The 14,925-nt window shown below is 35.6% G+C and overlaps 1 protein-coding gene across 3 annotated transcripts in view; it reads left to right on the forward strand.

The window, feature by feature from the left end:
* Positions 1-14,925, forward strand: part of SNX25 (sorting nexin 25) — a 271,192-nt gene that overhangs the window by 222,014 nt on the left and 34,253 nt on the right. For all 3 annotated transcript variants that reach the window (XM_031943724.1, XM_031943723.1, XM_031943725.1), the window contains exons 11-12: positions 4,663-4,794; positions 6,520-6,660. In XM_031943724.1, the coding sequence (XP_031799584.1) occupies positions 4,663-4,794; positions 6,520-6,660 (273 nt within the window). The remainder of the gene's footprint in view (positions 1-4,662; positions 4,795-6,519; positions 6,661-14,925) is intronic.

The following is a 14,925-nucleotide window of genomic DNA, read 5'->3' on the forward strand; positions in this document are numbered from 1 at the left end:
TTAACATATACTTTAACATATTTAACATGTTTTGGACTACCTACCATCTAGGGGAGGGGGTGGGGGGAAGGAGGGGAAAAGTTGGAACAGAAGGTTTTGCAAGAATCTGTTAAAAAATTACCCATGCATATGTTTTGTAAACAAAAAACTAAAAAGATAAAAATGCTTGTTAAATTTCAAAAAAGAAAACAAAGAAATAATCAGCAGGAGTTAAGTGAGCAAAACTAAGAAAACATTGTACACAGTAACAAGATTATGTGATCAACAAAAAAAGGTGTTTCAAGGCAATTTCAATAGCCTTGGGATAGCAAGTACAATTCACACCCAGAGAGCGAACTATGGGGACTGAATCTGGATCAAAACATAGTATTTTCACCTTTTGTTTGTTTGTTTGCTTGGTTGTTTCTTTCTCATTTTTTTCCCTTTTATTTTTCTTGGATAGCATGATGAATATGGAAATATGTTTAGGAGAATTGCACATGTTTAACTTATATTGGATTGCTGCAGTCTTGGGGATGGAAGGAGGGAAAAAAGTTTGGAACACAAAGTTTTGCAATCTTTGCATGTATTTGGAAACATAAAATACTATTGAAAACAATAATAATAATAAAAAAAAAAGAATCAGTAGACAAAACCTCTCCCATACCAGAGTATGTCATCTATGTCCTCAAGGAGGTTACATTTTTATCATATATTTTTATGAATATGTTTAGGATTTCTGTGAATACATTCATGAATGAATCTCCATGCTTTTGGACAGGAAACATATGTAAGTTATTATTGGTGCTTCTTAAATATCTCTCTTTTGGACCCATAATTTCACTGGTGAGTGGAATATTCCAAGTATAGATGTTACTATTGCAAATCAGTAATTCATTTTTAATTTAGAGTCTTAAGAAAATTTGTTGGAATATTGTATAATGATCTACTATGAATAACTTAGCTATTCTCAGCAATACAATGATTCAAGACAATTCTGAAGGACTTATGATAAAAGGTGCTATCTCCACAGAAAGAACTATTAAAGTCTGACTACAAGTCAAAGATATTTTTATCTTTACTTTCTTTATTTTTCTTGGGTTTTTTGACTGTTTTCTTTTGTGTGATCACACATATATAATTTATGTTAGATTGCTTACTTTCTCAACGAGGTGGAGAGGGGAGAGAAAATTTGGAATTCAAAATTTGAAAAGAGAATGTTAAAATTGTTTTTACATATAATTGGGAAAAAATAAATATTATGGTTGTTTTTTTTTTTTTTTAAAGGAAATTAGCTGGGAGGGTAAAAGAACTTTCCCACAATTAATATGTGGAGGAGGCCAGATTTGAATCCAGGCATTTTGGCTCCAGTCCCCTTCTCTATAAGGCCATACTCCCTCTCCTTCATACACACGGGGAATTTATGCTTTGACATTGACTGGGCTTGGCTAAAAATAGATGTAATATAATCAGAAGAACTCAAAAAGCCTTTCATATAAAAATCTCCATCAACAATTTATAGTCAATAACATCTCTTTTCATAGGTAATTCAGTGGTATAGCCTAACTCTGTGTTATAGCCTTCACCCAAGACCAGAAAAGAGAGGTAAATTAAATATAATTTAATAATCAATAACTCGAGCTAACAAGAGAATTAAAACAGCCAGGTTTCCTGTGTCTCCATAAGAACATTGAGTCTCATATTCTTTCCCATGTATGAGTCACTGCCTGGTAATCAGTCTGGCACTAGTGGGAGGCATGTTCCCTCAGTCTTTCAGGTCACCAGAGGACCAATAGATTACAAAAACAAAGGGAGTCAGTTCTCTGTTTCACTACCCTGTAGTCAGAGCTGGCAGTGGAATATTTTTGGAAACAGTCAAGTCAAAAAACATTTATTAAGTACCTCCTATGTGTCTGAGGTTAGGAAGAAAAGTAAAGACCATCTCTGCTCTTGAGAGCTTATAGTCTGATGGGAGAGACAATATGGAAACAATTATGTACCACAAGATATAGACAGGGTCAGTCGGGAATCATCAAGAGAGAGGACACGCAGAGGGCAAAGCAAGGAACAAGAAGCGGGGCTGGGGTGGACTTTTAGCGAGCACTTGACAGGGAAGGGTTGCTAGGTGGCGCCGTGGTGCATGGAACGCTTGGAGTCGGGAAGACTCTTCCTGCCGTCAGATGTGGGCTCAGACACTAACTGTGCGACTCTAGGCAAGTCGCTGTGCTCTGTTTGCCTCCATTTCTTCATCTGTAAAATGAACTAGAAAAGGTGATGGCAAATTATTCCATTATCTTTGCCAAGAAAACTCCAAACGGAATCACAGTCAGAAATGACTGCCCAGTAACAAAGGGTTGTTCATATAAATTGGATTGTTTATAACCTATACAAAATAGGTTGTTTATATAATGATTTGGGTTGTTATGAGAAGTTGAGGTTGCAAGCATGTGTGATTGGAGAATATCCATATTAATGGGAATGTTAAGGAAGCAGGAGAATTTGGGAAGAACAGCTAGTAGGAACACTAGTCAGATTATAAATAAAGATCATTCTGCTGTTACCTGGAAGCTAAATGAAACAGTAAGACAGTTTTTATGCTTATTGAAATATGTGGTATGTTGATGGATTCTCCATTTTAAAGGCTTTAATTTCTACCCCCCCACACACACACACCTAATCATCATTTCCCCTAATATTATAAATCTTTTGTTCCTGTAAATGAATTTTGCTGTTATTTTGTCTAACTTATCTTCTTTATAATTTTGGTATAATACTAATTCCTGTAAATTTATTTAGGAAGTATAATCAATTTTGCAATCCTAGCATGGCTCAAGTTTGAGCAATGGCTGGTCCTTTTAATTATTTAAGTTATTATTTAGTGCTATGAAGATTGTGCTATAATTATATTTATACATGTCTTGAGTATAACCATCTCAAATTAACTTCCAGATACATTATTTCAAATGAATTCTCCCTTCCTATTATTTCCTCTCTGATTTTGTTATTGCAACATAGATATGGCAACAATGTTGGTGTTTATTTTGTTTTCTGTAATTTACTGGAGTTATTGTCTCAATTAGTTTGTTGATTATCTGAGGCTTTCTAAATTGACTTTTAAAAGTCATCAGCAGATGGAGGTAGTCTCTTGGCTGCTGTTTATGTCTTTAATTTCTTTCTCTTGTGTTATTGTTATCATTACCATCTTATATATCAACTAACCAGGGCAAAGGGGGAAGTCTGCTTTGCTACTGTATTTTTGACAAAAACTTCTATTATTTTCTTATTTTTGAGAGATTTTCTTAAAAGAAGTTTAAGCTAATTTGAATTGTAAAAATTGGAAAGTTCTTCAAATTACTTTATGGAAGTTGTATTGTGGGTTTTTTCTATTTTTATATAGGGTTTAGCAATAGTTCTATCCAAAGAAATTTAGATATTTAAATAATTTATTGAGTAGTGGAAGGGGAATTGGTCTTGGTATGAAAAGATTCTTGTGTTCAAATGTGGTACTGATGTTGACTAGTCATTCTAAGATCATTCATTTAAAACCAGAAAGGATTTTAAAGGTCCTTGAGATTAACGCCCTCCTTTTACTAAATGAAGAAACTGAAGCTCAGAAAAGTTGAAGTTGCATGACTTGCCTAAAGCCATACAGCTGGTAATTAGAGGAGGATTTGAAACCAATTCTTCCCAATTCCAGGTCCTCTCTCTATTACATTATGCTGCTTAATCTCTCTGATCCAAGCTTTCCTCATCTGTAGAATGTAGGCATCTGTTTACCTTAGTTTCTTCGACTGTAAAATGTAAAATGGCACCTATCTTGTAGAGTTTGTTGTGAAGATCAAATAAGAAAATATTTGTTAAAAAAAACTTTTAGCATAGGACCTAGCATATAGTAGGTGCTATATAAATGCTTATTCCTTTCCCTCTTCCAATAATAATAACAGTGATGATGATCACAGATAGCATTTATATAGCATATAAAGTTTGGCAATCACTTTACATAAGTGATTTCATCTGACCCTCACAGCAACTCTCAGAGGCATTTTACAATTGAAGGAACTGAAACTGAGAGACATTAATAATAGAATGCTGGGCCTGGGTCTAGAAATGGAATTTAAATCTAGCCTTTATTGCTTTATCATGATGTGAGTTTGCGCAAATTACCTAATCTGCTTGCCTCAGTTTCCTTAACTGTAAAATAAGGATAATAAATAATGGCTACCTCCCAGGGTTGTTAATAGGATCAAATGAGATAATATTTGTAAAACCAGTTATTAGCACACAGTAGGCACTTAACAAGTGCTTATTTCTTTCCTTCCTTTAGTAACTTGCCTAGGGTTAAAAAGCCTCCTTCTGAGACATCTGTTTCCCTGACTCCCAAGTCTAGGACTTCCTTCTTCCTCCCTCACCCATGCCACCTTGCTGTAATAAGGGTCAAGGGTTGGAAGTGAGATTTGACTTAGATCCTCTGACTTCTAAGCCAGTATACTTTCCATTGTACCAGGCAGCCTCCTTTCTTTGGGAGTATGAAGGAAGGCTATCTTGTGATTGGTCATGCATGGGTGGTGAAGGAGCCAATATTATGATGCTTTAGGATGTAACGACACTGCCCACATTATTATCAATAGTAAATTTAAGGCCACTAAAATACTTCCTAAACATTAATCTTTCTTCCCTTGGCAGATTGTTTCCAAATTGAAGGAAGAAATCATTCTCATGGAAAAAGAACGAAATGACCTTCAACTGCACATAGCAAGGACAGATTGGTGGTGTGAGAATCTTGGCATGTGGAAGGCCTTCATCAACAGTGGGGAGGTAGTTGACACTTCGGCTCTTACCAAATTTTTGATTTGGAGGAAGATCCATATTCTATCTGTTCTGTTTACTCCTCTTTCTTGTTTGAACCCTTATTTGGTCATTGCAGTAGCTACAGGCCACTGATCTGGCCTTCATACCTCAGAAGAGGGCAGGGCGTTGGAGTTCATCTTCACTATTGTCAGAAGGCTACTACTCATTGATGTACTTGAAAAACATTGATTTGTTTCCCTGTCTTCATGAAAGACTGAAATATGATCTAGGAGCCACAGGAGGAAAAAGAGAAGAGGCTGTAGAATGGGATGGATAGAGGCCTCTTGACTGCATACAATGGGTTAGCATTTCAGTGTGAAGGCACAAACAAGATAAAATGCCCACCTTGTGGTTAAGGGACAGAATCTTTAGATTTCTTGTCTCTAATCCTGGGCCTGAATTCTAAATTGTTCTCATAAGTGTATGCACATGTGTGTGCACATGTATGTGCATGTGTGCATGCACATACAGACTGGGAAATTCATGGTATTTTTTTTTCTCCATTAACACTGTTCAGTTTAGAAGGAAGACATTTATAGGTCCCTGTGCCATTACCGCTGACAGATCCTCCTTCCCATCTGCTCAGCTATTAGTCAGTACACAGAGACAGTATTTTGTTCCAGAGAAAGTCATCCGTGATTGTACAATACCTTTCTTATTTATCACAAGACTAGTCATCCTGGTGGCTGCTAGTGGGCTTTAAATTCCTGTCTGCCCTAGATAATGGCATTCAGTGGTCTAATATCCTTTCTTTACCTGACCTAAAAACCCCACCCATAGAAGTATAAATCTGGGTTAGTATGTGGGGGGTAGACAATAATAATAATAACTAGCAATTAAACTTGTGCCTTATAGCAATCTTCTACAGTAAGTAGGATTTTTATTTTACAGATGAAGAATTGGTAATTAAAATACTATCTTATTAGATCCTCACAACAGTTTGGTAAGGTCTAATATTAAGAGGAATTATTCTCCTTATCTTACAGATGAAGAAACTGAGACTTAAAATGGTTAAGAGATCTACCCAATTTCATGCAACTATTAAGTCCTAATTGCAGTTGAATCTGCACCCCAAACATTTTCCCCTAGGTCTCACTCCCTTGTTATTTTATATAGTGGCGGAAGGCATTTCCTTTTCTGGGAGATCCTTCCTATATCAGTGACATCTCCAATCCATTCGTTTCCCTCTTCTGCTGTTGATGCTAGACAGCTTTTCATAAAATATATTTCTTTTCATGTTTTTTGTTTTTTGTGACCTGGTCAATTCTTGTATCTTTCCAAGGAGCATGGTTAACAGTATTCTCACTGAACACATCTTGAGACCAAGAACAATCCAACCAAACATTTTGACTCATTACCATTTTGAACATCATTTAGAATATTGTGTCAGATTTCCTTATTGTGTCATATATGTATCATATTGTCATACATGTAACAGATGTTGGTTCATTATACAGATGAAATATTTGTGGAACTGACCTGTCAATTCTGGACTGGAAAACATATCAGCTAGTGAAAAAATGATTTTATAAGGCTGGAAGTCATGTGTTTTTGACTCATGAAGTCAAATGAGCGAGGCCCTTGGCAATCTGGTTTCATATACATACAAATACTACCAATGATTTTACAATAACTTTTTAAAAAAGCTATCCAAAAAGATGTGGTTTATATTTTTTATTTTTTTATTTCAAGGTTTTAGAAGAAAATGGGGAGCAAATGCCCTGCTACTTTGTCATGGTCAGTTTGCAAGAAGTTGGAGGGGTTGAAACCAAGAATTGGACGGTACCCAGGAAGCTCAGTGAATTTCAGAATTTGCACCGGAAGCTTAGCGAGGTATGGATTCTTGGTGAACTTTGGGTCTTGGAATGTTAGTGGGAAAAAAGGCCCTCAATAGCATCCAGTCCAACATGATAGAAATTAAACTTTCTTCTTATATTAAATACCTTGAAATATGGTGTGTGTGTGTGTGTGTGTGTGTATATATATATATATATATATAACCATATATATATATATATATATAACCATAACATTGGTTTTGAAAGGAAAGCTTCTGAGAATGATGTAATTCAGGGACATTGAGATCATTTGAGTGATCTCCATTTTCAAAGCTAAACTACACAGGACCTTTTTTTGGTTGTTTTTTTGCTTGAAGGTCTACAGGAACAAAAGCCCTTTCATTTTCCTTAGGAGCACATAGTAATTAGAATAGCAATAATAACACTAACAGCTGGCAGTTATAGTTTATGAAGCACTTTACAATTATTATCTAATTTCACCTATACAGCCACCCTGGAAGGTAGGTACTCATCCCTATTTTATAGATGAGAAAACTAAGGGAAATAGTGATTAAATGACTTGTCATATAGCTAGGAAGAATAGCACTCTGTTTACTGAATCATCTAGCTCAGAATCTTATCATCCTATTAAGCCATTTTTTTTTATCATTTTATTATTTTTTATTATAGCTTTTTATTTACAAGATATATGCATGGGTAATTTTTCAGCATTGACAATTGCAAAACCTTTTGTTACAATTTTTCTCCTCTTTCCCCTCACCCTCTCCCCCAGATGGCAGATAGACCAATATATGTTAAATATGTTAAAGTATATGTTAAATATAATATATGCTTACATATCCATAGAGTTATTTTGTTACACAAGAAGAACTGGACTTTGAAATAATATATAGTTAACCTGTGAAGGAAATCAAAAATGCAGGGCAGACAAAAATAGAGGGATTGAGAATTCTATGTAGTGGTTCACACTCATTTCCCAGAGGTTCATTCACTGGGTGTAGCTGGTTCTATTCATTACTGCACTATTGGAACTGATTTGGTTCATGTCATTGCTGAGGATGGCCAGGTCCATCAGAATTGATTATCATATTGTATTGTTGTTGAAGTATATAATGATCTTCTGGTCCTGCTCATTTCACTCAGCATCAGTTCTTGTCTCACCAGGCCTTTCTGAAATCATCCTGCTGGTCATTTCTTACAGAACAATAATATTCCATAACATTCATATACCACAATTTACCCAACCATTCTCCAACTGATGGGCATCCACTCAGTTTCCAGTTTCTGGCCACAACAAAGAGGGCTGTCACAAACATTTTCGCACATACGGGTCCCTTTCCCTTTGTTAGTATCTCTTTGGGATAAAAGCCCAGTAGAAACACTGCTGGATCAAAGGGATATGCACAGTTTGATAAATTTTTGAACTTAGTTCCAAATTGCTCTCCAAAATGGCTGGATGTATTCACAATTCCACCAACAATGTATCAATGTCCCAGGTTTCCCACATCCCCTCCAACATAAGTCATTATCTTTTCCTGTCATCTTAGCCAATCTGAGAGGTGTGCAGTGGTATCTCAGAGTTGTCTTAATTTGCATTTCTCTGATTAATAATGACTTGGAACATCTTTTCATATGGCTAGAAGTAGTTTCAATTTCTTTATCTGATAATTGTCTGTTCTTATAGCCATTCTTTTATATATCCAATTGCAATCTCTCTTGCTTTAAGTAAAGGCCTAAACACATTTAAGGCAGCTAGGTGGCACCAGGTCTGGAATCAGGAAAACTTCCCTTCCCAAATTCAGATCCTCCCCCATATACTTATTGGCGATGTGACCTTGGGCAAATTATACCACACCAGTATCTTTGCCAAGAAAATCCTAAATGGATTTAGACCTCTGCAGACATAATTAGGATAATAGCCCACATATAAATAATACTTTAAGTTTATAAAGCCTTTATAAAGCTTTTTCTTAACAATAGTCTTGAGAGATAGGTCATTGTTGTTCAGTTTTGTCTGACTCTATCTGACCCCATGGTCTTTGTGCATTGTGTTCTCTTGGCATAGATACTGGGGTGGTTTGCCACTTCCTTGTCCAGTGTGCCCCCATTTATAGAAGCAAATAGGGATTAAATGATTTGCTGGGGGCTACACAGTCTCCAGGTCAGATGCTCTATTCACTGTGCCATTTAACTGCTTCAAACATTTCTTGCTTCCTGAAAATGAAAATGATCTATTTCCATTCAAATTTTCATAGAGAACTTTGGTTCTTTCCTCCTGTTAGAATCTAACCTGATTCATATCCATGAAGGCAGGGATTTATTTTTCCTCTCTCGGTCCTCAGAACAGAGGTGCCCACAGTGCTTTATGCTCACAATGGATGCTTACTTCACATGTTTGTTCAAATGAGTTTAATTGAAATGAAAATAAATTATTTCCCTGTTATCTTTTAGAATCTTTTATTCTGCCATAGAAGTCCCTAATTATATAAATTCAAACTGATTGCTATGGAAATGCTGTTTTCTTTGGCATGACTGCAAATTGATTTTTCTCGTAATATCTTTCCAGTTATTGCTGGTACCCTGACCAGCTTGTGTAGTTTGTCCTCCCTGCTTTTCAAAGATGAGCATATTTCAATCCCAAAAGGCTTTTAAATGCCAGCTGTGTCACAGACATTGTATTGGGGGGACGTATTGAAGGAAGTTAGAAGATCTAAGAATTGAAGCAGATATGGGAGTCCCCTTTCAGATTGGATGAAAGATTCCAAGGTGTTTGTGGAATTTAAAGAAGGTCCATTTGGCTGGAATATTGAGTACACAAGGCCCTTTTCTGACACATGGGGACTTGTAATTCTTCAGTTTTTGATGAAGAATAGTGGCTCATGGCTCCACAGTATCATCTGTTAGTTCTTTCTTTAACTGAGCATGCATGTCCTCATGATGATATTTGAGTCACAGTAAGAGGCAGCCAGGAATAACAGACAAGACCTAAACCTCAGAACTGGGAAGATGTAGATTCTGATTCACACTGGCTATATGACTCTGGATAACTTATTTGACTTCTCTGTAGTCTGGGCAACTTCTAAGAATATAATTTCCAGAAACAGTATGAATCTGCTTTGACAGAAAGTTTATTCATTTGGTAGTTCCATGAATTAATTCATAGTTCTCTGAATTTAGCATCCGCTCTGGAGTCAGGAAGACCCAAGTTCAAATCTGCCCTCAGACATTTCTTAGTTATATGACCCTGGGCAAGTCACTTAACTCTGTTTGCCTTCATTCTTTATCTGTAAAATGAGCTGAAGAAGGAAATAGCAAACCACTCCAGCAGCATCTCTACCAGGAAAATCCCAAATGGTGTCATAGTTTGAATTCTCTGAACAACTAGTCTCTATTCCCTGTCAAGCTCAAATAGACAATAGATCATTCCTTTTCTTTCCCTAATTGAATGGTCTTGGTGGATTACTGTGACTAAAAAGATTCGTAAACCAGTGACCAACCTTCAGATGATATGCTTCTCTGAGTGCTGATCCTTTCCAGCAGAGTAGAATCTTCTAATAGTGTGCAATGAATCGGCATGAGCTTCAGCTACCTAGGGGTCCCTCTGTGCCACGGGGGGTAAGGGAACAGTGTTTAATAGGATTTTTTTGTATACATACCCAGTTTTTTAGGCATTATACTCAGAGATCTTGCCAACAAAAGGCTGACATATTTGGCTTGTGGCTAGCTAGTATTTTTCCTTTTTTTTTTTTTTTTATGCTATTTGTCATCTCCCTTTTTGTATGTGTTGGGTTTAGCTTCCTTTGGGTAACATTGCACAGGCATTGGTTTCAGTTTTTGACTTAAGGATCATAAATCTAGAACAGGAAATTATCTTTACCACTTAATCCATCCCTTTCATTTTATGAATGAAGAAACTGAAACCGGAGGAGTTAAAGTGATTATCATGTAGATAGTAACTCAAAAGTATATTTAATACCTAAATTATCAAAGGAAATATCTTGGTTTGGGAGAGTTTTCTGATAATCTTAATTTGTATTTTGATTTTTATATAAATTGAAGTTTTTTTGTTTGTTTTTTTGTGAGGCTATTGGGGTTAAGTAACTTGTACAGGATCACATCATTAATAAGTGTCTGAGTCCAGATTTGAACTCAGGTCCTCTTGATTCCATAGTCTATCCCTGCAGGGCCAGTGCTCTTCCACCATGCTATCTAGCTACCTCTGATCAATAATCAATCAAATAATCAATATTAGTCTATGCAATCAATTAATCAGTCACTAAAATGTGTCAAGCACTATGTTATTAGAAGGGTTCATATCAGTAAAACTATTGAAGCTAGAAGTATTGAACTGAATATTCTGGTCATGAACTCTGACTTCTAAACTTTGAAGATTTCAGCTTTTCTCAATGTTCACTTGATTACTTTACAAAAAATATCCTGATAGCATAATTCGTAATTGGTGTTGATTGGCCATGGAGTCATTGAGTATGGCATCAGGAAGATGTCTCTTTGGTTTTTTCCAGTTACTGCCTAAATATCTAAATCACGAATAGACAGAAATAAAATAAGAATAAGTTCTCAATATGAGAATAGTTCTCAAATATGAGAAAAGTGGATGTGAGTTATAAGCATAAGATAATAGAAGACAAAGATATTCCAATGTGAATTAGAAATCTGTTGAAATCAAGGCTGAGATTTGGGAAAAATCTGTAGAGAAGCAACAATTCAGCATCAGTTAATAATCCTAAACTGTTCATGCTCAGACCCTCCTCAACTGCCTCCTTATTGATCTCCAACCCTTTTCCATTTCCTCTTTGTTATGATAAGCCAAAAGTTCTGAATAAAGTACAAGGCTAATCCTGTTATCCCTTACCATCCCCCCCCAAAAATGGTAGTGACCAATATCACTAAATAGTGTGACCTCTTGAACATGGCATTCAGCACTCTTCATAATATGAATCCAACCTATCTTTCTAGCTTTTATCACACACTATTTCCCTTGAGTTCCTTTATGGTCCAGCCAAAAGGGAAAACATTCCTTCCTTTGTTTTTGTCTTGCCTCCATGGAGGCTTGTCTTACCATCTTGATCTCTTAATAATATAATAATAATATTAGTTTATATAGTGCTGTACTGAGTGAGTTACAAATATTGTCTGATTTGATTCTTATAACATCCATGGGAAGTAAGTAGCATTATTATCCCCATTTTACAGATGATAAAACTGGGTAACCAAGAGATTACCCTGGGCTGGATTTGAATGGTCTTCCTTACTCTAGGCTCAATGCTCTGTGCACTATGGCGTCATCTAATGCTATACAATCTTCAAGGTCCAGTTACCATATTCCTGAAGCTTTCTTTGACATCTTCCTCCCTCTCTCTCTTCATTCCACATGCACTAGAGAAAAGTGAGATCTCTTAAATTCAGAAGTTTCCCAGAAGCTTACCCAGCCTGTTTTTCTTTTAGTTGTCTATTCTCCCTTATGTCATAGTTACTTATGTACATAGAGATCTTTCTTTCCTAATAAATAATCAATCCCTTGAGGGTAGGAACTGTTTTTTTGTTTGTTTTGTTTTGATCCCTAGCACCTAATATATTATTTTATAAATGTTAAGCGTTTTTATAATTTTTTAAATTTAATATTTTATTTTCCCATCAATTAAATGTAAAAATAATTGTAACATTTTTTTCTTCAAATTTTGAGTTTCAAATTCTCTCCCTCCTTTCTTTCCCTCTACATCAAGAAGACAAGCATTTTTGATGATATGATGGTATACTTAGAGAACCCCAGAAATTCTACTAAAAAGTTATTAGAAATAATCCACAACTTTAGCAAAGTTGCAGGTTATAAAATAAACCCACATAAGTCATCAGCATTCTTATATATCACTAACAAAATCCAACAGTCAGAGTTACAAAGAGAAATTCCATTTAAAGTAACTACTGATTGTATAAAATATTTAGGAATCTATCTGCCAAGGGAAAATCAGAAACTTTATGAGCAAAACTATAAAACACTTTCCACACAAATTAAGTCTGATCTAACCAACTGGAAAAATATTAAATGCTCTTGGATTGGGCGAGCAAATATAATAAAGATGACAATACTATCCAAACTAATCTATTTATTTAGTGCTATACCAATCAGACTCCCAAAAAACTATTTTGATGACCTAGAAAAAATAACAACAAAGTTCATATGGAAAAACAAAAGGTCAAGAATTTCAAGGGAATTAATGAAAAAAAAAATCAAATGAAGGTGGCCTCGCTGTACCAGATCTAAAATTATATTATAAAGCAGCGGTTACCAAAACCATCTGGTATTGGCTAAGAAATAGACTAGTTGATCATTGGAATAGGTTAGGTTCAAAGGACAAAACAGTCAATAACTTTAATTATCTAGTGTTTGACAAACCCAAAGACCCCAGTTTTTGGGATAAGAATGCATTATTTGACAAAAATTGCTGGGAAAATTGGAAATTAGTATGGCACAAACTAGGTATTGACCCACACTTAACACTGTACACCAAGATAAGGTCAAAATGGGTTCATGACCTAGGCATAAAGAATGAGATTATAAATAAATTGGAAGAGCATAGGATAGTTTACCTCTCAAACCTTTGGAAGAGGAAGGAATTTATGACCAAAGAAGAACTAGAGATCACTATTGACTACAAAATAGAAAATTTTGATTATATCAAATTGAAAAGTTTTTGTACAAACAAAACTAATGCATTATAAGGGAAACAATAAACTGGGAAAACATTTTTACAAAGGTTCTGATAAAGGACTCATCTCCAAAATATATAGAGAATTGACTCTAATTTATAAGAAATCAAGCCATTCTCCAATTGATAAATGGTCAAACGATATGAACAGACAATTCTCAGACGAAGAAATTAAAACTATTTCTAGCCATATGAAAATATGCTCCAAATAATTATTAATCAGAGAAATGCAAATTAAGACAACTCTGAGATGCCACTACATACCTGTCAGATTGGCTAGAATGACAGTGAAAGATAATGCGGAATGTTGGAGGGGATGTGGGAAAACAGGGACACTGATACATTGTTGGTGGAATTGTGAATACATCCAGCCATTCTGGAGAACAATTTGGAACTGTGCTCAAAAAGTTATCAAACTGTGCATACCTTTTGATCCAGCAGTACTACTACTGGGCTTTTATCCCAAAGAGATACTAAAGAAGAGAAAGGGACCTGTATGTGCCAAAATGTTTGTGGCAGCCCTCTTTGTAGTGGCTAGAAACTGGAAACTGAGTGGATACCCATCGATTGGAGAATGGTTGAGTAAATTGTGGTATATGAATGTTATGGAATATTATTGTTCTGTAAGAAATGACCAACAGGATGAATACAGGGAGGATTGGCGAGACTTACATGAACTGATGCTGAGTGAAATGAGCAGAACCAGGAGATCATTATATACCTCAGTGTTGATACTGTATGAGGATGTATTCTTATGGAAGTGGATTTCTTGGACAAAGAGAAGATCTAACTCAGTTTCTATTGATCAAGGATGGACAGAAGCAGCTACACCCAAAGAAAGAACACTAGGAAATGAGTATAAACTGTTTGCATTTTTGTTTTTCCTCCTGGGTTATTTATACTTTCTGAACCCAATTCTCCCTGAGCAACAAGAGAACTGTTTGGTTCTGCACACATATATTTTATCTAGGATATACAGTGACATATTCAACATATATAGGACTGCTTGCCATCTGGGGGAGGGGGTAGAGGGAGAGAGGGGGAAAATCGGAACAGAAGTGAGTGCAAGGGATAATGTTATAAAAAATTACCCTGGCATGGGGTCTGTCAATAAAAAGTTATTAAAAAAAAAAGACAAGCATTTTTACTTAGTCATTTCCATGTAAGTCATGCTTTGAAAGAAAATATAGCCTGAAAAAGTCCCCTAAAATAAAGAAAAAGGTGTAAAAAAAAAAAAAAAGCAGTTCTTTGATCTGTGAATAATTATTTGTTAAATTGAATTGATTTGAAAAGGATAGCAAGCAAAAGAATTGATGACTGCTTTAGAAATGCAAATATGAGCCAAGAAATGTGCTGAACTTGGGAAAAGAATGAGAAAATGTCCCCCCAAAAATGGATTAATTGAAGATCCAGAAGAAAAAAATAAACCATCTTTATTATGCTTCTCTCTTTGTTTTTGTTTTGACCATTAAACCTCCATTTAGGTGTGCTTCTAGTCCTTCTGCTGTTCTCAACAGAAATCTCCCTTCCCACAGGCATTCAACAGCAAGTACCTTTTTGAATCCCTAGGC

The sequence above is a fragment of the Sarcophilus harrisii genome, chromosome 6, assembly GCF_902635505.1.
Source record: "Sarcophilus harrisii chromosome 6, mSarHar1.11, whole genome shotgun sequence".
In the NCBI taxonomy this organism is placed as follows: Eukaryota; Metazoa; Chordata; class Mammalia; order Dasyuromorphia; family Dasyuridae; genus Sarcophilus; species Sarcophilus harrisii.